The sequence below is a fragment of the Lacerta agilis genome, chromosome 14 (genome assembly GCF_009819535.1).
Source record: "Lacerta agilis isolate rLacAgi1 chromosome 14, rLacAgi1.pri, whole genome shotgun sequence".
Lineage (NCBI taxonomy): Eukaryota > Metazoa > Chordata > Lepidosauria > Squamata > Lacertidae > Lacerta > Lacerta agilis.
Genome location: NC_046325.1, coordinates 4073009 through 4098176, shown reverse-complemented (window position 1 = coordinate 4098176; position 25168 = coordinate 4073009). Strand labels below are relative to the sequence as shown.

The 25168-nt window shown below is 46.9% G+C and overlaps 1 protein-coding gene across 1 annotated transcript in view; it reads right to left on the bottom strand.

Moving 5' to 3' along the window:
* Window positions 1-24235, bottom strand: part of EFNB3 (ephrin B3) — a 63918-nt gene extending 39683 nt beyond the window's left edge. Inside the window, exon 1 of the mRNA XM_033170264.1 lies at window positions 24071-24235. Within this exon, the coding sequence (XP_033026155.1) occupies window positions 24071-24189 (119 nt within the window). The 5' untranslated portion in view covers window positions 24190-24235. The remainder of the gene's footprint in view (window positions 1-24070) is intronic.
* Window positions 24236-25168: the final 933 nt, after the last annotated feature.

The following is a 25168-nucleotide window of genomic DNA, read 5'->3' as shown; positions in this document are numbered from 1 at the left end:
CAAGAAGTCAAAACAGGAGCCGAAGAAAAGCCAGGAGGAGGAGGAGGAAGGAGAAAAATTATGGCACAAATAAAGGTCCCCTTTCCTACCATTCTACGTTCACAATAGATGATGATTTGACCAATTGGTCACAATGCCGAGATGATTTGCCCCCCCCCCAAAGAATCAAGACCAGGAAAGTGGACGGGGCAGGAGCTGGTATTAGCAGCTAGCTAATCCCCCTCCCATCACAGTGGGCCGCTGAAGGGTTTAATTTGAGCCATCGCTTTCCACCGGAGTTCCTGGAAATGGACACGATTCGGTTCCTCCCCTTCCCCTTTCTTGGTGGGTATCGAGAATGGCCGCAGGAGCCGCCCTCGCCCAGCCGAGTTTCCCTTCCGATGGATAACTCCAGCTTAATCCTCCATCAACAAGCTTTCAGATATTATTTTCAGCTTTTAAGGGAAGGCCCTCGGCGGCTGGTTGTGATTGATAACCGCCGTTATCGCGTTGGTTTTAAAAATAACAGCAACATGTACACGGCCTCGTTTTCCCCCTCCCGTGCGCGGTGTGTGTGTTTTCGGTCGCACATTTTGCACTAAAGCAGCACGCCGGGGGGGGGGGGGTTGGAAACGACGATCCCTTCTGGGTGCGAGGGCTGCCAGGGCTTGGGCTCTGGGAAGGAAAATTATTTCCCGAGTCAAATTAGGCAGCGACATAAGACGATAAGAATCGCTGTCTCGGGTCAGAGGGAAGAGCAATGTAGACTGGCACTCCGGTTGGCTAACAGTGGCCGGCCAGATGTTTCTGGAAAACTCAGGAGCGGGGAAGGCATGGTAGCAACTGCTAGGCCTTCTCCTGCCCCCCACATCTGGCGATCGGGGAGATAGGCTGCCTGGGACAGTGAGAGGTTCCGGAGCTGTTCACCATTACCTATCTCCCCCTCCATTTGCCTAATCCGGCCTCCCCAATCCTGGTGCCCCCCCTCCAGATGTTCTGTTGTCTGACGGGGGGTTGCAGCCCAGGCCATCTGGTGAGCGCCGGGTTGGGGAACCCTCGCCTCATCCTGTTGAAAGCCCGCCCGAGCTCGTGATCCCCTCCGCCCAAACGTGGCAATAAATTTCTGAAGTTAATTGTGTGCAGCCGAGGAGGAATTTCCTTTCCGCCCCCACCCCCACCCCCACCCCCACCCTCGCAGCATGTGGCTTTGCTCGCTCGCACCCATAACAACATTAGGAGAGGTTCCTGGATCGGGCCAGCGGCCCACCTCCTGTTCTCACAGAGGAAAACCAGATGCCCCCATCGGAAACACGCACAAGATCAACTCTCCCCTCCCAGGAACTGGTACCCAAAAGCATCGCTGCCTCTGACCACGGATAACCATCATGGCCGGTAGCCATTGGTAGCTTTTTCTCCCAGAATCCTCTTTCAAAGTCAAGCTGGCGGCCATCGCTTCCTCCTTTGGGAGCGAATGAAGAAGCCCTTCCTTCTATGTGCCCCAAATCTTCCAACATTCAGCCTCCTTTGTTACGGCCACGAATTTCTAACATTGCGAGAGGGGGAGACAATCCCGTTTCCTCTACGGCGCGCATAAGTCTGCCCACACCTCTAGAGACGGGAGGGGGGGAAACCCGATTTGGCTCTCCTTTAAAGACAAGCCTGAACACTTCCGAAACAATACACAAACCAAACGGCGGCCGTCCACCGAAATCCACACCTCTCCGGATTTTGCAATGCGGTTCTCGAGCCGTGTACCAAAAGGCGTACACAGGGGAAGTCTTCCCAACCTTACTGATTTCTCCGCTCGCTTGCTTTCCTCTGCTGTGGCTGCCTCCTCCTCCTCCATCATCTCCACCTCCAGGAATGCTGGGATATTCCTGAGGATCTTGTGGCCGCTCAAAAGTGTGGGAACATGGTCCAGTGGCTTAAGGCCTGTGCCCTTCCTGCTTTTTTCCTTCGTTGGTGCCTGGCGCGAGGCATACACACAACAGACTGGCAGCAAATCCCAGTGACATGGGCTTCCCAACTTTGTGACCGGTGTGTTTTAAGTTGCATTCTACACAGACAGGGTTTTTTTTTCCAGGGGGTACTCAAGAGTACCGGCACCTTTTGTTGTTGTAGAAATTGGATTTCTTGGTAATACCCATAAGTCAAAAATTAAAGAATCCAAGAACTCTGGCCAGGCGGGAGGTCAGTTTTAAAGTCTTCAAACAGTTTTATTATTATAGTATTGAAGCAAATTCCAGTCGAAATAAATTCATACAGAGAATATGCATACAGAGAATTGGTACACCTTGACCATGAAAATCTAGCTGAGGAAGAATTAGCGAAACAGGGCCTTGTCCTGGAATTTATTTCGACTGGAATTTGCTTCGATACTATAATAATAAAACTGTTTGAAGACTTTAAAACTGATCTCCCGCCTGGCCAGAGTTCTCGGGTTGTTAAAAAGTGTGGCACTTACTGTAACAACTTCACGGCGTTACACTGCACACACAGAGCTTTGTCGTTTTGGTTTTTGTGGACCCCGTTGGTGGGCTTTCTCCCTCCTAATCGCTCATCACATCCGGCTTCCTTAATTTGAGCATTATCGGGGATTACGTCTGGTGCTTTTGGGGGGGGGGATAGATTCTGTGGATGGGGGTTGCGGGGTTTTGGGGCGGGGAGGGAGGGAGAGAGGGGATGTTCTGGCATTTCCCCCCCACACACAGCTTAGGCAATTTTGGGGATAGACCTTCTGCGGGCTGTCGTTCTGAATAGCGCTTGCCCGCTGCCTTATAAAACAAAAATAAAAATAAAGGCAATAAATATAAGGAAGATAGAATCGATTTAACCGCACACACAAATGACTTTACTGACAGGGGTTGGGGATTTCATTGAACTATACAGCCGGCAGTCCTCTGCGTGGGAATACGTTACATTAGTGGCAATTACAGTTTTCATTTTAATTCTCTTGGGGATTGCTTCAACCCGGTTCACTTGGAAATAAATAAATAAATTTGCATTTTAGTTCAGTCTGATCGATTAGTTGGGCCACAGATCATTGGGTACCCCGGGGGAAACGGATGAAGGAATTTATTTATGGCTATAAATAAAGTTATCTTTCATACGTTTCTGAATTAACTAATGGGCTTGATCAGGAAGTATACTGGGAAAATGAATGAATGAATGAATTCATATTTAGGAATAAATATATTCATATTTAATACCTTTTGGAACTAAATGCTTGGTTTGCTGGTCGGCGGGTGCACTCGGGAAATAAATAAATGTTTACTGCTTTCTTTTGACTTTTGGCACAGTTGCAAATGAGGTCTTCCGTCGTTGGGTTTCGTTATTTAGTGGAGCCTAAAATAAACAACAATTCGGGCAAGGGTGCTGGGGGTGTCTTCCGCGAAACGTCTTCTAGAGGTTAAAAATGGGTCTATGTACCGGTACCCATAAAAGTTGGGAGCCGCTACATAAAGTGTGCATACAAGTGCATATAAGCTTGGAAAAAAAATAGCATACAAATAATACGTTACATTGGGATAAAGCGTATTGCAAAAATGGGTGCATTAGGGCAAATGACTCATATCGGAAGAAATTAGCGCTAAAACACCTCCATTGAATTTTATTTTATTTTTTAAGTGGCATACTGATTTGGAAATCTGGAGAGCTGAGACTCAGAAACTTAGGAGCCTGAGAGAAACTGAAATTGACCGATTGGCCCATTTTTTTAAAATGTAGTTTTATTAAAGATTATCTTGATTTACAGAAGTATGTGCAAAGTCTCTCTTGTATTTTTTCCCAAGTAACTTTTTTTACAAATCAGTTTCATTTGTTGAGACGCTGGGAAGAAAAGGGGGGTAAGAGGTGGGGGGGGGGTTCGGTGACGATGTTTCTAATTTACTTAATATATGTAGAGTTTGGTGTCAGCGTTGATTGTGCAGGTTCTCTGCTGTTCGCTTGTGTTCCTTTGGTGGTGAGAGAGGTTGGGGTTGGCGTAGGGTGTGGTTGTTCATTTGTGGTTTGCTGTGGTGGTCTTTACTTTCATGTGTGGGTGGGGTGGGTGGGTGTTTCGGATCAGGTTAGCCACATTGATTTGTATGGTGGATTTTTGTCATTGTCTTGTTGGGCTGTGTGTGTGTGATAAAGGGGAGCCATAACGGGGGTGAAGGCGTCTTCTTCTGTTTGTCCCCGTGTCAGTTTCAGCTTATTGCAGGGGTCAGCAAACTTTTTCAGCAGGGGGCCGGTCCACTGTCCCTCAGACCTTGGGGGCGGACGGCGGACTATATTTTGGAAAAATAAATATGAACGAATTCCTATGCCGCACAAATGACCCAGAGATGCGTTTTAAATAAAAGGGCACATACTCATGTAAAAACACCAGGCAGGCCCCACAAATAACCCAGAGATGCATTTTAAATAAAAGGACACATTCTACTCTTTACATGAGTAGAATGTGTCCTTTTATTTAAACACCAGGCAGGCCCCACAAATAACCCAGAGATGCATTTTAAATAAAAGGACACATTCTACTCATGTAAAAACACCAGGCAGGCCCCACAAATAACCCAGAGATGCATTTTAAATAAAAGGACACATTCTACTCATGTAAAAACACGCTGATTCCCGGACCATCCGCGGGCCGGATTTAGAAGGCGATTGGGCCGCATCCGGCTCCCGGGCCTTAGTTTGGGGACCCCTGTTTGAGATCCATCTCAGCCAAGTCTAGGGTGTAGCAGAATTTCAAAGAGGGCTCAGTTGAGCTGGAAGAGGACCAGCTCAGATCCCTTGGAGGACAAGACACCCCATCTCTCGGGCTAAAATGTTTGCCATCTGATCGCGAAGGCAAAAAATGCAAAGCACACTCTCCTTTTTTCCACTGGGAAAGAAAGATGATAATAAAGAATAGATGAGCAAATCCAGGGAGGGGGAGATATTGCAACAAACTCTCACATCCTTTTAGACGTATGTGATTAATTCATTTATTTTTTGCCACATCCGGCCCCCGGGCCTTAGTATGGGTACCCCAGGCTTACTGGTTGATTTCGATTGGCCCATCTTGATCCCCGAGTCAAGACTTTTATTTATTATCAGGAGAGGAGGTACCACTTGGAACCTTGCCTGGCCAACAGCTATGATAGATCCAGTTCAAAGGTGATGGAGACCTGGTACAAGGGAGGTTTCCTTTGCCGCCGGCCGGCCGGCCATCACTGTACGGCGTGAAGGTCACACCGACGACACCCTTGCGGAGTCCGATTAGGGGCGTGCAATTATTTGCTCCTTTAATTTTATCGGGAATTTCGACATCGTAAGCAGAGAAGTCTTTGGAGACTCCACCGCAATGGCAGCTGAGCCTTTCCTGGCTGCAGGATGCAGAACTGTCGATTTTAATAAAAGGAGAAAGCTGGGATTTACTGGGCCGCATCAGCAGATATTTAAGTACGGACATGGCGGTGTAAAGGACATAAGAGTCGCTCACACAAAAGAGAGAATGATGAAAAAAAACCTTAAAAAAAAATCAAACCGAAAACTCTTTGTAGATAGATCATCTACAGTCGTCACAATTTCCTAGCCAAAACCCAAGACGGGAACCAAAAATGTTATCCCCGTAAACCAAATCTGCACCATGGAACAAGGAAAAAAGCAGGATATGAAAGAACCACAATAAAAAAGGACACCCCCCCCTTTCTTTTTCTTTTTGCACTGTTTGTGTGCACGGGGGTGGGTTGGGGAGGAATCAATGTAATGCGGTTTTCAAAACGGGCAAGAAACCAGCTTTTAAAAGCAGTCCAGGGCCGAACAGGAAGGTGGATTTACGGTCACATGCCGAAGCTTCATGCGCTATCCTGCAACACCTGTAAGCAGATGTGCTCCACCTGAAAAGCGCCTTATTGGTCTCCCCAGCCATCATTACCACCACAGAGCTCATTGCGCTGCGAGCTTTTAAAAGGTCTCATTCGGCGGGGAGCGGTGCGGATGGGGGCGGGTGTGCAAACTCAATTTAGGGGAAGAAGGAAAAGGGGGAGAAGCCTAAATTCAGGGGTATTACAAGAGAGATTCTGGTACTTATCAGGTGCAATGTGGTGCGATGCACCATCACAGCTGTGTGTGCCAGAGGGGGAACATCCCTGGCCATAAAAGGTAAAGGTAAAGGGACCCCTAACCATTAGGTCCAGTTGCAGACGACTCTGGGGTTGTGGTACTCATCTCGCTCTATAGGCCGAGGGAGCTGGCGTACAGCTTCCGGGTCATGTGGCCAGCATGACTAAGCCGCTTCTGGCAAACCAGAGCAGCGCATGGCGTTTACCTTCCCGCCGGAGCAGTACCTATTTATCTACCTGCACTTTGACGTGCTTTCGAACTGCTAGGTTGGCAGGAGCAGGGACCGAGCAACGGGAGCTCACCCCGTGGCGGGGATTCGAACCGCCGGCCTTCTGATCGGCAAGCCCTGTGGTTTAACCCACAGCACCACACGCATCCCTATCCCTGGTCATACCCCCCCTCCCCCCCAAAAAAGCAGAGAGGGGATTTGGCAAACTACCTTTTTCACAGGAGGAAATGTTGTGCTTGTGAACAGAGTTAATGCAAGATTATGGCATTGAAGGTTCTTGCCATGCCCCTTCTCCATGGAAGTTTATCACGGACTCATCGGCCTTTGGACATCCAATGCCCTTTTTAAAATGTGTTGTGGGCAGTATTAGAATCTCATGGATAATAATAATAATAATAATAATAATAATAATAATAATAATAATAATAATAATAATAATGTATACCCCGCCCATCTGGCTGGATTTCCCCAGCCACTCTGGGCGACTTCCAACAAAAATCAAATACATTAAAATACCACACATTAAAAGCTTCCCTAAACAGGGCTGCCTTCAGATGTCCTCTAAATGTATGTAAGCCGATTGCCAAACGGCACCTTAAATTTAGGTTTTGGCCGCCACAGCGCGCTGTCTAGGCGCCATTTTCTCCTCTCCCCCCTCCCCACCGAAATTTGTTGTTTGTCGCTATTTATTTCATATTCATATCTATACCGCTTTATATTTTAAAAGCAAACTAACCTCAAAGCGGTTTACAACAGAGAGGAACATCAAATCAAAGAACACAGAATAAAACCAATTCAAACTTCCAAGGGAAATATTTCAGGTCCTTCTCTTAAAGGAGATTTTGCTTTGCCCCGTTGCCAGCCTGGCATCCAGAGATCTCCATGCGGTCGCAAATGGACCCATTCGCCCCTGGAGTCTGGCTAATTTCCATCCCTGGTTGTGGTGGGGAGCGGTATTTGTTTGTTTGTTTGTTGTTGTTGCTGCTGTTGTTATTTCTACTGTGCATTTTGTGGGTTTTTGTTTGGAATTTTAATTGTTAACCGCCCTGAGATTATGTGGTATACCAATAAATTAATAATAATAATAATAATAATAATAATAATAATAATAATAATAATAATAATAATAATAATGGACTGTGCTGCTTTTGCACGCAAGTAGTTCTCAATGTCTGCATATAACACTGTCCTCATCCAAAGGCCTCATCCTGCTGACCGGGAAACTTCATGACCAGAGGGACGACGCGGTGGAAGAAGATTGGAAGAAATTCAAATTGTATTTAAAAAATTATTGTAAGGTTAAAGACTAGAAGTAAGCTGAAAGATAAGATAGACTGTAGATTTAGAAGATAGATTCAAAGTATATAACTGTTTGAATAAATGATAAGGATAATAGATAAGAAGAGATGTTAAGGCTAGTTAATATAAAATTATTTTAATAATGTAAAGAAATTAATAAAGGTGATTTTCAAGGAACGCAGGAAGATAGGACGTGAGGAAGTCAACTTACAATGATAAGGAAGGAAGATAGGTGTATTAAGATTTAAGTGTTGTCTTTTATATTTGTATTATTGGGTTTTTTTTTGTTTAGGTTTATTTGTTTGTTATTGTTATAATTTGTGAAAATCAATTTAAAAAAAAATTTTTTTTAAAGGCCTCATCCTGTATTCTCTGCTGTGCTGCCCTCAGTTTAAACCAGACTGATGGTTTCTGCAGGGCCTTAAGCCTCGTTTCAACTTACTGGATGGTTTTCCATGGAAGTGGTAATTAAATGAGAATGAACTGAACTTAAAAACAAAATGCGTAATGCTGTCAACAAAAGAGGTTTGAAGACTTGTCTCTTGAGTCAAATCTTAAAAAATGTAGTTGATGTCAGTGTCATACCTTTTGTTAGTTTGTTTTGTTTAACTTGGTTTAATGGAGAGATGGATTAGGGAAGCCTAAAGTTAATACATAATATAGTCTTTTCTTTGTACAGAAAGGCTAAAATACAATACATTTATTTATCTATTAGTTAGTAATGTAACAAGGTATAATTGTAAAAAAAAGAATCTGAACGATGTAGGTACATTTTTGTTTGTCAAATTTGTTTGTTTTAATTTCTATGTATGAATATATGCATTATGTACCGGTAAGTGTGAATGTTTGTTGGTGGTTTTGGTTGTTGTTAAAAATTTAATTAAAAGACATTTTTAAAAAATGTAGCATAAACACCGACAATTGGGAAACACTGGCCTGCGAGCGCTCCAACTGGAGAAGAGCCTTGACCAAAGGTGTTGTGGGCTTTGGAGACGCTCGAACTCAGGACGCAAGGGAGAAAGGTGCTAAGAGGAAGGCACGCTTGGCAAATCCACACCGTGATCGACTCCCGCCCGGAAACCAATGTCCCCACTGTGGAAGGACGTGCGGATCCAGAATTGGCCTCCACAGTCACTTATGGACTCAATGTTGAGACCGTGTTCATGGAAGACAATATTACTCGGCTAGGAGGGATTGCCGAAGAAGGAGAAGGAGGAGGAGGAGGAGGAGGAGGAGGAGGAGGAGGAGGAGGAGGAGGAAAAGAAGAAGAAGAAGAAATGAGAAGATAACACAGGTTCGGCATTCGGATGAGGATAGTGTCGTGTGGATGCTGCCCTAAATTTGTATGAAGGAACAGTACCAGGGGTCTTATCCAATGTTAAACCTGCTCAGAGGATTAACCGTGTTAAACTACTGGATTCACTATGCTGGAGGCAGCAATGCTTCTGAACTGCAGTTGCTGGAAACCGCAGGAAGAGAGAGGGATCTTGCGTTCGAATCCTGGTTGTGGGGTTCCCACCATGGACACCTGGTTGGCCACTATGAGAGAACAGGATGCTGGACTATGATGGGCCATTGGCCTGATCCAGCGGGCTCCTCTTATGTTCTAAAGATGTTTGTAGCAAAACTGCCCTGCGGAAGCCGCCACAAAACAACCTACACACTTTTTGTGAAAATCCACCAAGCTGATTTGCAAAAACAAACAAACAAACAAACCAGAAACCTGCTTTATCCCTTGAAAGCAGTAAGAATTTAATGCCACTAGCGGTCCCCCCCCCACACACAAAAAAATCTGCAAAAAAACTTGCCCCAGCCAGCAAACTGCCCTCTTCCCCGAGATAAGGCACTCGTTTACGATCCCTTGTGGAAAATAGTGGGGAAGATCCTAAAGGTAAAGGTAAAGGGACCCCTGACCATTAGGTCCAGTCGTGTCCGACTCTGGGGTTGCGGCGCTCATCTTGCTTTACTGGCTGATGGAGCCGGTGTACAGCTTCCGGGTCATGTGGCCAACATGACTAAGCTACTTCTGGTGAACCAGAGCAGCGCACGGAAACGCCGTTTACCTTCCCGCCAGAGCGGTACCTATTTATCTACTTGCACTTCGTGCTTTCGAACTGCTAGGTGGGCAGGAGCAGGGACCGAGCAACGGGAGCTCACCCTGTCGCGGGGATTTGAACCGCCGACCTTCCGATAGGCAAGCCCTAGGCTCTGTGGTTTAACCCACAGCGCCACCCGCGGGGGAAGATCCTAGACAACCCAAAATGCTTCTGAGGCCTGGGGAAGAGATTATCTAAGAAAGTTCAAAGGAGCTGGAGTGGTTTAGCTTGAGGTTGGGAAGGCCAAGACGGAACACGATAGCAATCTTCGCAAACCCGAAAGGTCTCATCTAAAAGGAAGCTGGGGTTGGTCTCCATGTCTGCTGGGTGAAGGATAATAGCAAATATCAAACAACCATGTCACCCCTGCTAACATCCCCCTTGAAACCCCTAAATTTCAGATGGACAAGAGGCAGGGCTTTCCAAGGATCTTGATCAGGCATAGGGAAACAGACCTCCAGATGTTTTGGGACTACAACTCCCATCATCCCTGACCACTGGTCCTGTTAGCTAGGAATGATGGGAGTTGTAGTCCCAAAACATCTGGAGGGCCGAGTTGGCCTATGCCCGATCTTGATGGACCGCTTAATGATTCCTCCACTCTTTCCCAGCTGCAATACACTGTGCCAGATGCTTCCAGGTTTCCGGCTGCACTTCCATCGCTTCCTTTATTTCTTAATCCGTTGCATTTTATTGCGTTGAGAACAATTCTACGGAATTCAAGCCGCAGTACAGTGAAATGCAAGAGATAAGGGGGGAGGGGGGGAGAAAGGAGAAATGAAAGTACAATTAAAAAACCGTACGGCATCAAGATGGAACCGAGACTGGACTTCTGGATTCCAGGCTCCCATCAACTTGGCTGCTGATACTCTCCACTCGCCTCGAAGGCTAACTCCTCCCCATCACTTCCGGCCCATCCTGCTCACCTAAGAACAATCACAGACACACCTGAAAATAAAATCAGGATCCTGAGGAATTGAACCTCCTGGGTTTCCTAGCTGGGTGTGTGGGGTTTTTTTTTTTTTGGTAAGCCTGATGTTCAGTCAGAACTAAGAAAGAGAACCCGAGGCCTGGTGTACAACAGATCACTTCCAGAGCCTTCTTTACAACCCATATCCCTGTCTGCACAGAAGATGGTCGAACAAGGTCTTTTGCAGTTGTTGTTTTGTTTTTAAAAAGTAAATTTAGGGTTATCTAGCTTTCGATTTGAGGAGGAATTAAAGAACCTCTTAATGAGGGTGAAAGAGGAGAGCGCAAAATATGGTCTGAAGCTCAACACAAAAAGAAACTAAGATCATGGCCACTGGTCCCATCACCTCCTGGCAAATAGAAGGGGAAGAAATGGAGGCAGTGAGAGATTTTACTTTCTTGGGCTCCATGATCTCTGCAGATGGTGACAGCAGTCACAAAATTAAAAGACGCCTGCTTCTTGGGAGAAAAGCGACGGCAAACCCAGACAGCATCTTAAAAAGCAGAGACATCACCTTGCCGACAAAGGTCCGTATAGTTAAAGCCATGGTTTTTCCAGTAGTGATGTATGGAAGTGATCGCCGAAGAATTGATGCTTTTGAATTCTGGTGCTGGAGGAGACTCTTGAGAGTCCCATGGACTGCAAGAAGATCAAACCTATCCATTCTTAAAGAAATCAGCCCTGAGTGCTCACTGGAAGGACAGATCCTGAAGTTGAGGCTCCAGTACTTTGGCCACCTCATGAGAAGAGAAGACTCCCTGGAAAAGACCGTGATGTTGGGAAAGATGGAGGGCACAAGGAGAAGGGGACGACAGAGGACGAGATGGTTGGACAGTGTTCTTGAAGCGACTAACATGAGTCTGACCAAACTGCGGGAGGCAGTGGAAGACAGGAGTGCCTGGCGTGCTCTGGTCCATGGGGTCACCAAGAGTAGGACACAACTAAACTACGACAACAAAGCTTTAACCCGTGATTAAAACATTTGTTGATTAATCGTACTGCCTCACTAATCAGAGCTGATGAAATATATCTGGGAATCTGGGTATCAGAATCAGTGATGTAGCTGTCACCACTGCCGCCACCCCGATCTAAATTCACATGGTTTTCAAGACAGATGGATTTTTTTTCCAGGTCGGGGTGGCTGCGCAATCGTTAACACTTTTTTCCAATGTAATATTTGGCAACGGCACATATGCATACCGTGATCTGCCCCTCAATGTTGCAACCGTTAATAAGCAATGTGGAAATATGAATTTGTAAAAGATGTTTCCTTACGCCTACAACAAAACGGAACCTTCCGGAAGGCACTCTGAGGGCCTGCAAAACAACAGCAACTTTTTCGCCGCATAAACATCTGTGCATCCGCCCCAAAGACGCATTTGAGAGATTCAGTGTCGAAATTCGGGAGATTTGTTTATTTGTTTAAAACGAGGAGGCAGAAAACCCCGGTTTCGTTCGGTTTGTTGCTCCAGAGAGAAAAAAGGCATCACTTTAATTTTAAAATATCTTGTTTATCCCAAACGGCCTGAGGGACTTGAAGGCGGCTGTGGCGATGGCATTGAGGCAATGGATCTGAAGTGCATAGAACCGGGGATGGTTTTGGAATAATTCCAGACTTCTGAGAGACAAGAGAGGGAACCAGGCTGAGCTTCGGCGTCCAGCATTATTCCTTGTGGCATCACACACCGTTCGTGAAAACCGGTCGCGAGGAAAAAGCACTCTGCACATGATCAAAGGGACTCTTGTGCCATCCATCTGCATGGTCTGAGAATCACCCGCAGGCAGAGCGGATTTGGCAGCCAGGTTTGAATCCCCGCTCAGCCATAAGGCTCAGTGGATGACCTTGGGTCACGTCCGGCCTCTCACCCTGACCTACCTTGCAGGGTTGTTGTGAAGAGGAAATGCAGAGGAGGAAAACCATGTGCACCTCTTTGAGCTGCTTGGAAGTAAAGGTGGAATACAGACACACACACACATACAGGTGAAACTCGAAAAATTAGAATATTGTGGAAAAGTCCATTTATGTAAGCAATTGTTTTCATTAGCTACTGGAGTTTAATATATGAGATAGACTCATGACATGCAAAGCGAGATATGTCAAGCCTTTGCTTGTTATAATTGTGATGATTTTGGCGTACAGCTGATGAAAACCCCCAAATTGAGATTGTTAATTTGGGGTTCTCATCAGCTGTACGCCATAATCATCACAATTATAACAAATAAAGGCTTGACATATCTCGCTTTGCATGTCATGAGTCTATCTCATATATTAGTTTCACCTTTTAGGTTGAATTACTGAAAGAAATGAACCTTTCCATGATATTCTAATTTTTCAAGTTTCACCTGTATACACACACACACAAAAAAACCATTAAAGTACGCCTTTCCCCCAGGGAATCCTGGAAACTATAGTTTACACCTCACAGAGCTACAGTTCCCAAGATTCTTTGCAAAGGAGGAGGGATGTGCTTTAAATGTACAGTGCGTACACACACAAAAAAGTCTCTCTTTTTTTCCAAAGGAAGGGAAAAGAAATCATTGGCACGCAATGCCTCTTCTGAAATGATAGGCTTTTGAAGGAAGAGTACTGCGCTACGCAATTACATGTCTGCAAAAGACCATCAAGGTCATCCAACCGGACCCTGGCGCAGACGCGAGGGCAGGACCCCTCACGCCCCGAATCCTCTCCACAAGATTACTCAGCGAGACAAAAAGAGTATAAAGGCTACAATCAGAAACAGATTACAGATTGCCGCATGCAGTTTTTTTGGGGGGAGGGCGGACCAAGGACCATCAAGGCCAGAAGCCCCCGTAAGGGACAGTGTCAAGTGACTTCGGATCGGCTGGTTTTTCATTTGCAAGGAAGGATAAAACCTGGGTGCGCCAGTCTAAGAAAAGGGGGAGAGAGAGAAATCAAAACGGGTGCCAGACTGGCTCCACAGAAGCACTCAAGATGTGAGATTCTTACCGATCATAAATGTCACATTTTAGGCAAAGGGGTGGCGTTTCCTAGTGGCAAACGGGAAGAATATATATTCTTCATGCCGAATTGCCTGACAGGAAATAAAGACAAAAAACGTCTTAAACAATTTGACATCTGTTTGCCAGGGAATCACAGGCAACTCCCCAGGTGTCAAGAGGAAGAAAATATTTTACAAGGAGCCGAGCCGTCAAAGCTACACCCAGATTGACAGCTGGTTTTTACAGCTGCCAAACCGAAGCAGGTAAGCAGATCGCTTTTATTGGGTCAACTTCAGCGAGGGGGCTTGCGGGTTACGCAGGAGGGCCGCGGCGCCGGAAGAGCTCCGTGTAAAGATCCCAAGCAGGCTCCTTTCCATGCGGAGAGGTTAGCAAACGTTGCCGGCGTTTTGTTTACAGCCCTCGTCGCAAGAGGCAACACCCCTGAGATGAAGGCTGCGGTTGTTTCCTGCGGGGGAAACCGAGGCAAAGGCAGACGGGAACATGCGCCGCTTGCGCCAGGACATGCCCCAGAGTCCGTGGCGTGGTGCTGCTTGAGTCAGGCCCCCTTTAGTATCCGTCCGTGGCATGACGCAAGGATCTCAAGTGTCGGCGTGCATGTGTGAAAGCCCTGCTGGGTCAGGGTAAAGGTCCATTGAGCCCAGCGTCCTGTTCTCACGGGCACCTCTTTGGAAGACCGCAAGCAGGACTCTGGCCCAGCCGGGTTCTCCCCTCTCGAGGTTTCCGACAAACGGTGGAGGGAATCCTTTCGCAAAGACTTCCAAGATGGCGCCCGTCACTTGCAGGAGCATAGCCCATCGTTTGGACGACGCGGAGGGAGAAGGACTTTCTTTCTCCTTCCCCAACCCAGCTGCACCAAACGGCCCTGGGTTCTAGGATTGCGAGAGAGGGAGGAAACTCTTCTCTGGGGTGACCAAAACTATACACAGCATCCCGAGCGCAGTCGCACCGCAGGTTCACGAGTGACGGCATTATGCTCAGTTACTGGTTTTATTTGCAGCTCGCGATCGCTCGTGCCGAATTTGCTTCTTCCATAGCTGCTGCCACGCAGAGCGCTGGCGTCTTCACAGAGCTACCTGCAAGGACCCAAAAGCCTCGCTCCTCAGCCGCCGCCACTGTGGCTTCCAAACCGCCTTAAAACAGAGATGGACACTGCTCACAATTCACACTGACGGTTATGAGTTATAAATCCACATCTGACTGTCTGAAGGGCCGTATTCTCCCCTTTGATTCTGCCTAGGCTCTGGGATCTTTGGGGGAGGCCCTTTTCTCGCTCCCGCCACCCTCACAGGGACGCGGGGCAGGGCCTTGTTGGTGGTGGCTGCTCTAGGCAACTTTGGAACTCCCTTCTGAGAGAAGCCGGAACGGCTCCCTCCTTGCTGTCCTTCCGCTGGCAGGACAACAAAAGACTTTTATTCTGACTGGCTTGGGGGACTGACTGTTGTTTTTTTAAGGAAAGGGCTTTTAAAGAGGGCTGTGCTGTTTTTTTACTATTTGTAGTTCAATAAATTCATTTTTATTTTATTGTCGTTTATTGGCTTTTTAACTATTATCTTTTATATATGTTCATAGCCTTCTCTTTTATATATGTTCATATCCTTCTGTTGTTGTTGTTAATTATGTCCTGCTAACAACAACAACAACAACAACACTTCCAGCGGAGATACATTAGTCACCCTCACCTCTGACTTTTGGGTATCTCGGTGAATACCTTTTTATGCCAACGGGCCTGATCAGTTTAATTTTTCTTAAGATTGGCCAGTCATTCTAAGTGATCATTTGGTACTGTCTAATGTCTGTACATTACGTGGGTGGCGCTGTGGTCTAAACCACAGAGCCTAGGACTTGCCAATCGGAAGGTCGGCGGTTCAAATCCCCGCGACGGGGGGAGCTCCCGTTGCTCGGTCCCTGCTCCTGCCCACCTAGCAGTTCGAAAGCACGTCAAAGTGCAGGTAGATAAATAGGTACCACTCTGGCGGGAAGGTAAACGGCGTTTCCGTGCGCTGCTCTGGTTCTCCAGAAGCGGCTTAGTCATGCTGGCCACATGACCCAGAAGCTGTATGCCGGCTCCCTCGGCCAGTAAAGCGAGATGAGTGCCGCAACCCCAGAGCCGTCCATGACTGGACCTAATGGTCAGGGGTCCCTTTACCTTTACCTAATGTCTGTATGGTATTTTGTCTTTTTTATTATATTAAAGTATCCATTGTCTTACACCCCACTGATATTGTACACGAGATGGTACTCTATATAAATATTTTGTGAATAAATGAGCACGCCTGCAGCAGCGCTTATTCTCAGATAACCAACGGGGAGAACACATTTGAATGCAAAATCTCAAATCCTCCCGGATCTTTTGCACATCTACCGATGCCCTCCTATAGGCCACAAAAACAGACTGCGCGTTGGGTCAGGCTAGCAGCCTTTTGCTGTCTGACACTCCGGCTGAATCCATCTGTACGCAACAGATTTCAAAATGGTTCAGGAGTCAGACATTCTCTCCAGGAAACTGTGCGAAGGAGGATAAGAATTTCTCTGAGGTCTTGGCATGTTCACCAAAACTACAATTCCCAAGATCCTTTCAGGGCGGGCAGGAGGAGAACCAAGCTGGCTAAAACTGGTAATCAAAAACAGATATGTAAGTTTGTTGCGTAGATTAGGGGTGGACAGAATTTAAGTCTGTCAGATCTACTTTGCTTCTTGAGGGGCCCCAAAGATCTGCCGGCCAGAGTGAGGTGCAAAAGGCAGAACTCAGAGCACATTCGAACCTTACAGGAGCTTCCCTTTTCTTTAGCATTCATCGCAATCTGTTTTCAGGGAGGTCAGACGGCGTGGCGTGAGAGCAAGTGTTATTATCCGACATTTTCCAGTGCATTTCTCGTATCACTTTCCTTATCGCTAAAAAGTCTGGTCTTCTGGGGAAGAGAGTTTGTTGCACAACACATCCCAGTCAACTCCTCAGCCTGAATTTCCGGAATTAAATCCCACCTGGGAATAGCAAGAACCTGGGAGCACATTTGTTTTCAGCACCGGAACAGAACCAAGCTCCCATAACAAAAGTCCACTCTTGGCTCTTCCAAAGTTTTCAATGTTTCAGCAGCTTCGTTTAAGGCAGAAAAGGTGTTCCTCGGTTGCTGAGAAGTATTAAACAGGGAGTCAAAAACCCCGGACGATCTACTATAAATCATTCGGAGATGATTTACCAGTAGATCCTGAACAGCCGCCCGCCCGCTCCTGATGTGGATCTGCCCTACCTGTGATAACAGGAGAGAAGAGGGAAGCCGACACAATCTTTTCAGAAAGAAATATCACTGCCAAATAGGATGAGCTGACCGAACGACTTCTCGGTGTGTACACACTTCTGGGGTGCCGGCTAAACTTGACATAACTGAGCAGAGCGTCATGTGAGACCCCCTGGGGCAAGGGATACGAGAACCACATTAGTTTTTAATCCTAATTAGCGCACCAGAGCTCAGATAAATCCACAGCACCGTACGACCACCTCTAACACACATTTTAACCTGCGCAACTTCAACCCAATGCGGCTGGTGGAAACGGCGCAATTCAAATCCAAGCAAAGCAGAGAGCTTAAAAATTATTTTTTCACGGGGTCGTCCCCTTGGGTTACCCAGCACGAAAAGAGCTTTTAATTGCTAGGCAATTCCCCTTCTCCTCCCTTCCCCTGTTAGCTGCAGAGCTCCAAGATTTTAGGTGCATGCGGTTTTCGTGTATACGTGGAACCCTTGGGACTGAACCCTGCGCAAGATGCAGCCGTCCTGTATAAGTTCATCGGGGCTCGTGGCCCAAAAATCCACACAACCTTCCTCACCGGGGGGTGAGACGGTCGTATCAGACAGCTACCCTGTCGCAAAAACACAGCTTGCAACGCAACGTAAAGCAACCAAGCCACGCAACAAATTTCAGAGGCGTACATCCCAAAATAAGTGTGCCCCTCATGTATTTTTATTTATTAAATTTGTATACGGCCCTTCATCCACAGATCTCAGGAATCGCCTCCCAAACGGGACAGTTATCTACGTGGAAAAAACTGCCTTATACACCGAGTTAGACCTTAGCTCAGTTATTGCCTGGCGGAGTTTCAGGAAGGGGACATTCAGAGCCCTACCTGCCGGGGATTGAATCCGGCAACTTTTGCAGACGCAAAACAGATGCTCTTCATCAGGGAAACCCCTTCCCTATCGAGCCCAGTGGTCCGCCAGGGTCTTGGGCTGAAAAAGGTCTTTTGCATCGCTTGCTTTCTGACCAAAGATGTCAGGGATTTAATGTCTGAGCTTTCTGTGCTGCCATAGAGCATGGGTAGGCAAACTAAGGCCCGGAGGCCAGATCCGGCCCAATCGCCTTCTGAATCCGGCCCGCGGACGGTCCGGGAATCAGCCTGTTTTTACATGAGTAGAATGTGTCCTTTTATTTAAAATGCACCTCTGGGTTATTTGTGGGGCATAGGAATTCGTTGATTTATTTATTTCAAAATATAGTCTGACCCCCCCCCCCACAAGGTCTGAGGGACAGTGGACCGGCCCCCTGCTGAAAAAGTTTGCTGACCCCTGGGCCATAGAGCCATGATCTTTCCTATTGCTGCAATCGCAGAATCCGGCCTGTAAAAAATGAAGAAGCCTGCAGTTCCCAGGCTCTTTGTGCCATCATGTTGTGTCATCAGGGCAGGATTTTGGGGGGTCTCCAAACGCAGCAGATGTTTTGAAAGAGGTGGCAACAACATCCAGTCTAAAGAGGGGAGCTTTCCATTAAAACAGGACCTAAGAAAACTAGTTAACTGCTATACTGGGCAGTGGGTTGAAACATGGGACAAGTTGTGGTCGTGACAGAGAAATCCACACCGGGACAACTCTGCTTGAAAGCGTTTTGGTAGCGGACATCGATGCGGCTAATGTGCTGGTCTCTCACACACAGACTCCCGAGGCAGCCCACTTCAATAAATAAAAGAACGAAAACAATCCTTTTCGGAAAATATAGAAATCGGTTGCCCAAACACATCGGAGCCGCAGATTAGGACGACGCAAAGCCTCGCACTGCAATGCACACAGAACGTCTCTGCGTACTTTTGCCGGCTGAAATATTCATTGTTGGGGCAGCTAAAGGGCTTCTCCCGTTCACAATGCTCCTATCGCTCACGCTTCCGGGGGAAGTGAGGGTTTTGATCCGTGGAAATGGCGGAGCCACCGAGTTCACCGACGGTAGCTGAAAGACTAAAATCCAGAGCTGAAAAGGGGAGAGGGCGATGGGACTAGTCCAGGCATCCCCAACCTGCGGCCCTCCAGATGTTTCGGCCTACAACTCCCATGATCCCTAGCTAACAGGACCAGTGGTCAGGGATGATGGGAATTGTAGTCTCAAAACATCTGGAGGGCCGAAGGTTGGGGATGCCTGCTCTAGTCCAACCTCCTGCAATGCAGGAATGGGCGGCTGTCTCATACGGGGATCGAACCTGCAACCTTGGCAACTGAGCTGTCCAGCCTGGCTTCTTTCACGGCTGGGGGATGAAAGCGCCTTCTGTGCAAGGCAAGGAAGTGATGGAGCTTCTCTTTGGATGTTTTCTGGACTGCTAACCCACACCAGCTCCAGCCAGCATGGTTAGCGGTGAGGGAACATGATCTGGAAGGTCACACACCTCGTCCGCCCGACACGGAGGCACGGCGTAGGTCTGTGGTCATGTGTGATCGGCATGCACCTCTGGCTCGCTTTGCATGCACAGATATGACCTCCTGCAGCCGCGCTGGTGCCAAACGTCTTGCTCTGGAGCACATCAGTGAAGCCAAGAGGGGTCTTGTCATCTGGGCAGCCCGGGGACAAGCTTACGTAGCAGTTCGACTTCACCCCCCGGAGGCACACTCCATTGTCTCTCGAGACAGACGGGTGCCAACAAGGTACACCAAGGATGAACAACAAGGGCAGGTGCAGAAACATACCTGATCAAAACCAACCTGCAGGAGATTCTACAGTTATGGGATTCACACTTTTAAAGGCACATTAACACCTGAAAGAGATTAAGGGCCCCCTGTCCGCATCTCGGCTTAATATCTCCTCCAACTCCTGCCATCCAAAACTGTCCTGCTACCTAAATCCGGAGATTCCCTATGTTTTGAAAATCCGAATAGGAGAGAGCCACAACGGTTGCACAGGTAATCTCTGGGTTTATGGAAAAGGAAAGTTGTGGGAACAGCAGGATTTCGAGGAGAAAGCCGTGTGGACGAGGGGGGATTAAAGGAGATACCCGTGGGTTGGCAATCCACAATGATTCGAAGTGTCACTGAGACACCAGGACCCTTGAGAATCTCAGGGGTCAGCAAACTTTTTCAGCAGGGGGCCTGTCCACTGTCCCTCAGACCTTGTGGGGGGCCGGACTATATTTTGAAGTAAAAAAAAAAATGAACGAATTCCTACGCCCCACAAATAACCCAGAGATGCATTTTAAATAAAAGGACACATTCTACTCATGTAAAAACATGCTGATTCCTGGACTGTCCATGGGCCAGATTGAGAAGGCGATTGGGCCGCATCCAGCCCCCGGGCCGTAGTTTGGGGACCCCTGCTTGAGATCCATCTCAGCCAAGTCTAGGGTGTGGCAGAATTTCAAAGAGGGCTGGGTTGAGCTGGAAGAGGACCAGCTCAGATCCCTTGGAGGACAAGACATCCCATCTCTCAGGCTAAAATGTTTGCCACCTGATCGCGAAGGCAAAAAATGCAAAGCACACTCTCCTTTTTTCCACTGGGAAAGAAAGATGTTAATAAAGAATAGATGAGCAAATCTAGGGAGGGGGAGATATTGCAACCAACTCTCACATCCTTTTAGACGTATGTGATTAATTCATTTATTTTTTGCCACAGTAACCATCACAGATGGGTGTTTCCCCCCCCCCACCTCCACAAACACCCTTCCCCAGCTTGACTGAGACGGACCCCAGGATGAAAGAATCGCAACCTTTACTTTCGAAAAATTGCCTCACCTTTTTTGGATACGGCGGTCAACCAATTTATTGACTCATTAACTCGTCGCATTTAAATAAATTTGCACATTACGGGAACCTCAGCTCGCCGAGATATCGGAAGGAAGCGCAAGGACGCAACTATTTAAAAATCAAAAGCTGTTGCCGGAAGGAAAGACTGCCTTTAATGTATCTGCACGACCTTTGCAGCAGTCATTCGCCGGGACCAAGATCACCTCCTCACAAACAAACACGCGCCATTATGACAGCCGAGGCAGCAGATCAATCAACTTTTAAAAAAGGCTTTCTAAGTTGATTAATCTATTGCAGCCCTATTGCTCGGGAGGGGAACCAAACAGGTATGCACAACACACACACACACAAATATTCCGATTCACACCAAACTCGCACGCCAGAAGTGGCGCCTGCAGAAGTCACAAAAAAAGATGCACAACTCATGCTAAACTCTCTTTTTCTTCTGAGGGGGCCTGAGATGAGTTAAGACAGTTGGCGGGGTGGGGGGAGAGGAGAAACCCCCAGCCACAAAATGGATAGGGAAGATATACGCTCAAACCACACAATCTTTGCTGAGTTGGGCGGAACAATTTTAAAAAGCGATTGCTCCGTGTGTGTTCTCGGGAAACAACAACTTTTCCTCTGAGAAACAACCTTCGCTTGCTTGGTTTTAAACAATCGAGGGCAGCCCACAGGCCAGAGCTTCCGAGGGTGCGCCCCCCCTTTGCCCACAATTTTTCCAGCGGAGAGAAGCGTTCCCCCTTCCCTAATTTTTTAGGCAACTCTTAACTAGCTGAAGCTGCCTGGACCACTCTTTCCTCTGGCCCAACCTTCCCCTTTCAGACCTAAATCTGCAGGAAAATAATAATAATAATAATAATAATAATAATAATAAATACTGATAATATTAATAACAACAACAGCACTCCTCCACCCTCCAAAATCCCCAAACAGGAGAGATTCCAACACGGGGTGGGGGATACCTCTGCTGGGACACAAATGGGAATAAATTTTAAAAGAAAGCAGTTGTTTGTTGGAATTATTTTATTTTTTATTTTTTTGCCAAGTTCTGCTGCGGGAGCCCCATTGGCATGAATGTGGCCTTGGGCTGGAGGGCAGTCTGCGTTCTTGCCAAACCCATTCATTTCTATGGGGCTTCTACGCTGGAGAAATTTCCCACTGGATTGTGGCCACCAAATCAGAGAGAAGAGAGAGACCTGCTCTGCTCAGGTTTGCAGTTTTTAAATAATTAGATGTGGAGAACCTGCCCCTCAGTCCCTTTTGCTTGTTTCCAACAGAGTTTTAATGATCAGATGTGCACATTTTATCAAAAAGCGGGAGAGAGGGAAGGGGGGGGGGAAATGTGTGATGTTTTAAAAAACGTAATTTCCCCTCCTCCCTTTGGAGGAGATTTTTAAGGTGAGAGAAAAGGTGGAAAGAAGGAGAAAAACGCACATGCACACACACACACACACCATGATTTAGGCAAATAGGCCTATTAAGTACTAATATATATTTCTGTTGCTAGGAAGCGTTGCCTCGCATGGCGACAGAGCGCAAATTGTAGCACTTATGAATCACAGGTTTTTTTTTTCCAAGTGCGAGAGAGATTTTTCTGACAAACAACTGCCTTGCTTTCCTCTCTCCCCCCCCCCAAAATTCCCTCCCCAGTTCCCCAGCGACAACACTACTGTGTTTCCCCCCCCCCCCGCAAAAATAAAAAATATAAATGATATGATCGTGAATCTCAGCTCCTATGTATAAATTATTCCAATCCAACCTCCTCCTTGCTTAAGGAGAGAGAGGGGGGGAAATGTGCAAGGAGGACTAGGGTTTCAGAAGTTATTGGGGGTTTAGCCACAATTGTTAACAGATGGGAGTCAGTTTCTGGGACTCAAGCAGAGAGAGGGAGAGAGTTAAGAAAGAGAGGGAGGGAGGGAGAGAAAAGTATTCATCCCATCTCAAGAGCACCTCAACCAGATATGGAAACTTGGGTGAAAAGAGGAATAAGAAATAAAAGTATGTTTTTAGTCTGACCTATTAAAACTGTGATCTGGAAGGCAGAGAGTGTGTCTCTGTGTCTGCATGGGAGCGCATGCATTTTTAAAAAAATGGGCAGTGTGTAAGAACTTCCTGTCCTGCTCATTCATTTCAATGCACCGCAGAACAACTTCCCAAGCGGGGTGTGTGTGTGCCCCCGCCCCCCAAAAAAGGATTTGTGCGTTTTGAACATTTAATCCACACATACAAAGAGAAAGAGAGACAGGAGACAGGAGTGGATGGGAGCACACAAAAGAGGAACACAGATAATTACAGAACCTAGTCTGGACAGACCCACCCAAATCGCAAAAAAAGTTGAAAGCACCAAGGTTTGCACACCTCCACACACACACACACATGCCTTTTCAACCAGCAAACACGAAGTGCGCAGAAAATCTCTTGCAGCAGCTGCTCTGCAAAAAAACCAAAAAGGCCATCACAGCAACACACATACAAGCTCATCATTCAATCTTTAGATTACAGATGAGCATGGTTTTTTAAGTTATCCCTGGCGCAACGATTGTGCAAACCCTCCTGGACTCAGTGCTGACATTCCATATTTAATTAGGGGAGTTCCACTGAAATCGACTTCCAAGCAAATGTGTTTTAGCATCAGGGTGTTAAAAACAGAAACACACACCAACACAGCTGGCAACTCTTTTGGCAGTGCTATTTTGCAGAGAGGGTTGGGTTGGAACTTTCAAATGCACGTTATCTTTTAAAACCCTGTGGAGCCAGGCATAACCTCCCCAACTAGCTGGAGTCAGTTATCAAAATAAACTCTCCAGGGCTAAGAGGGGAGGGAGGGAGAAGGAAACCACACTTTAAGGAGAGGAAGACACTGGAATCAAAACTTGCTTCACTCTGGATATACTGTATATATATCTCTATATTTAAAACAAACAGCTCTTGATGCAAACCCAAGAAGTAAATTCTCACCCAGTTGCAAGTCTTGTCCTCCTAACCCAGCCGGATGAAACCCACAGGAGTAGGAAATGGAAGATGCCGAAGTTTGCAAAAGGGTAACGTATTAAAAAAAATTGTTAAGGAGCTGGAGCGAAACTGGTGTGAAACTAGCCTTCTGTAGAAAGACTCCGTTGGTCCTTCCCTTGAAATCTGACCACCACAACTACCCGCCACCAAAGCACAAGGGATATTATATTTCCCTAGATTCTCTGGCTTTTGAGTCCAGGATTTTGCAGACTCAAGAACCCAAGTAAGATTTTATTTTTTAAAAATGCACACATAGATTCCCCCCACCCTGTGCCAAACTTCTGCGCGCGTGCACCCCACCAGGAGAATTTGCACAGTGCAATACCCCACGATATCCCAGCACACAACATACTTTGGACCCGGTGCGTAAGCAGGGAACACAACCCACAGATATATATACACACACACACTCCAAAATACTTACTTTTTGTTCGAGGTGTTCCAATAGATTGGTTCCAAGCTGAGTCCTTCTATAAACCAGAGTTCTAGCAAAGCGAACAGGAGACCTGTATAAAATCCAAGCCATGAGATTCCTGGGGCCATTACTGCAAGAGAGGCACAACTCCTTTTTCCTTTTTTTGCGGAGGAAGGGGGGCACCAAATCCCCTTCAGTCTTTTTTCCCCCCCCTTTCTCTCTTTCTTCGCCTTTGTTTTCTTTCTTTGACAATCTCTCTCTCGCGCGCGCACACACAAAAATCCAAGAAGGCAGAGAGAGAGAGAGAGCGAGAGAGACCAGCACTCCTTTTTTTTGCAAACAGACCGGGCTAAAAGCGCAGACGCACGCAAAAGAGAATACTAATAATATTGTTATTGTGCATGTTTTTTAAAAAAGAGAGATCAAGAGAGAAAGGGAGAGAGGGGTTAAAAAAAGAAAAAGGATGGGTCTATCGAGGTCTGTCTAAATCCCCTCGGTCAGTAAAGTTTTATAAATCCTCGCCTTGGCACCAGCTTTTCGGCAGATCCGGAAAGTTTGAGGCGCCTGCCCAGATCCAGAGGAGAAGATGGAGACAATAATCTGGGGAGAAAGAAACGCATCTTTTTTGGAGGGGGTGGGAGGGAAGAAAGAAGGGGAAAGGGGGGGAATCGGGGAGGGGGGAAACACAGAGAGAGAGAAAGAGAGAAAGAGAGAGAGAGAGAGAGAGACATACACACACCCAAGAATAACAACACAGGAACGCAGGAGAAATCCTATCCACTTCGCCTTTTCCGGATTGTGCGCTGAGCTCCTTTGGTGCTGGAAGGCGCTGGGGAGGAAAGTGTGTGTTGCAAGATAGAAGGAAAGGGGGGCAAAGGAAGAATTCATTTGCAACCAGTAGCCCCCTCTTCTTTTCCTCCTCCTCCTCTTCGTCCCTTTTTTTTGAAAAAATATTTTTTCCTCTTGCTGCGCTTTTCTGCCTGCGTCCCCCCTTCCTCCAGCGCGCCTCCCTCCTTTGCGAAAGCTCAGCAATGAATAACTCCAGCGATGAAGCCGAAATAATGGGAATAAGGAGAGAGGAGGGTGGGATTTTTTTTTTCTTTTTGA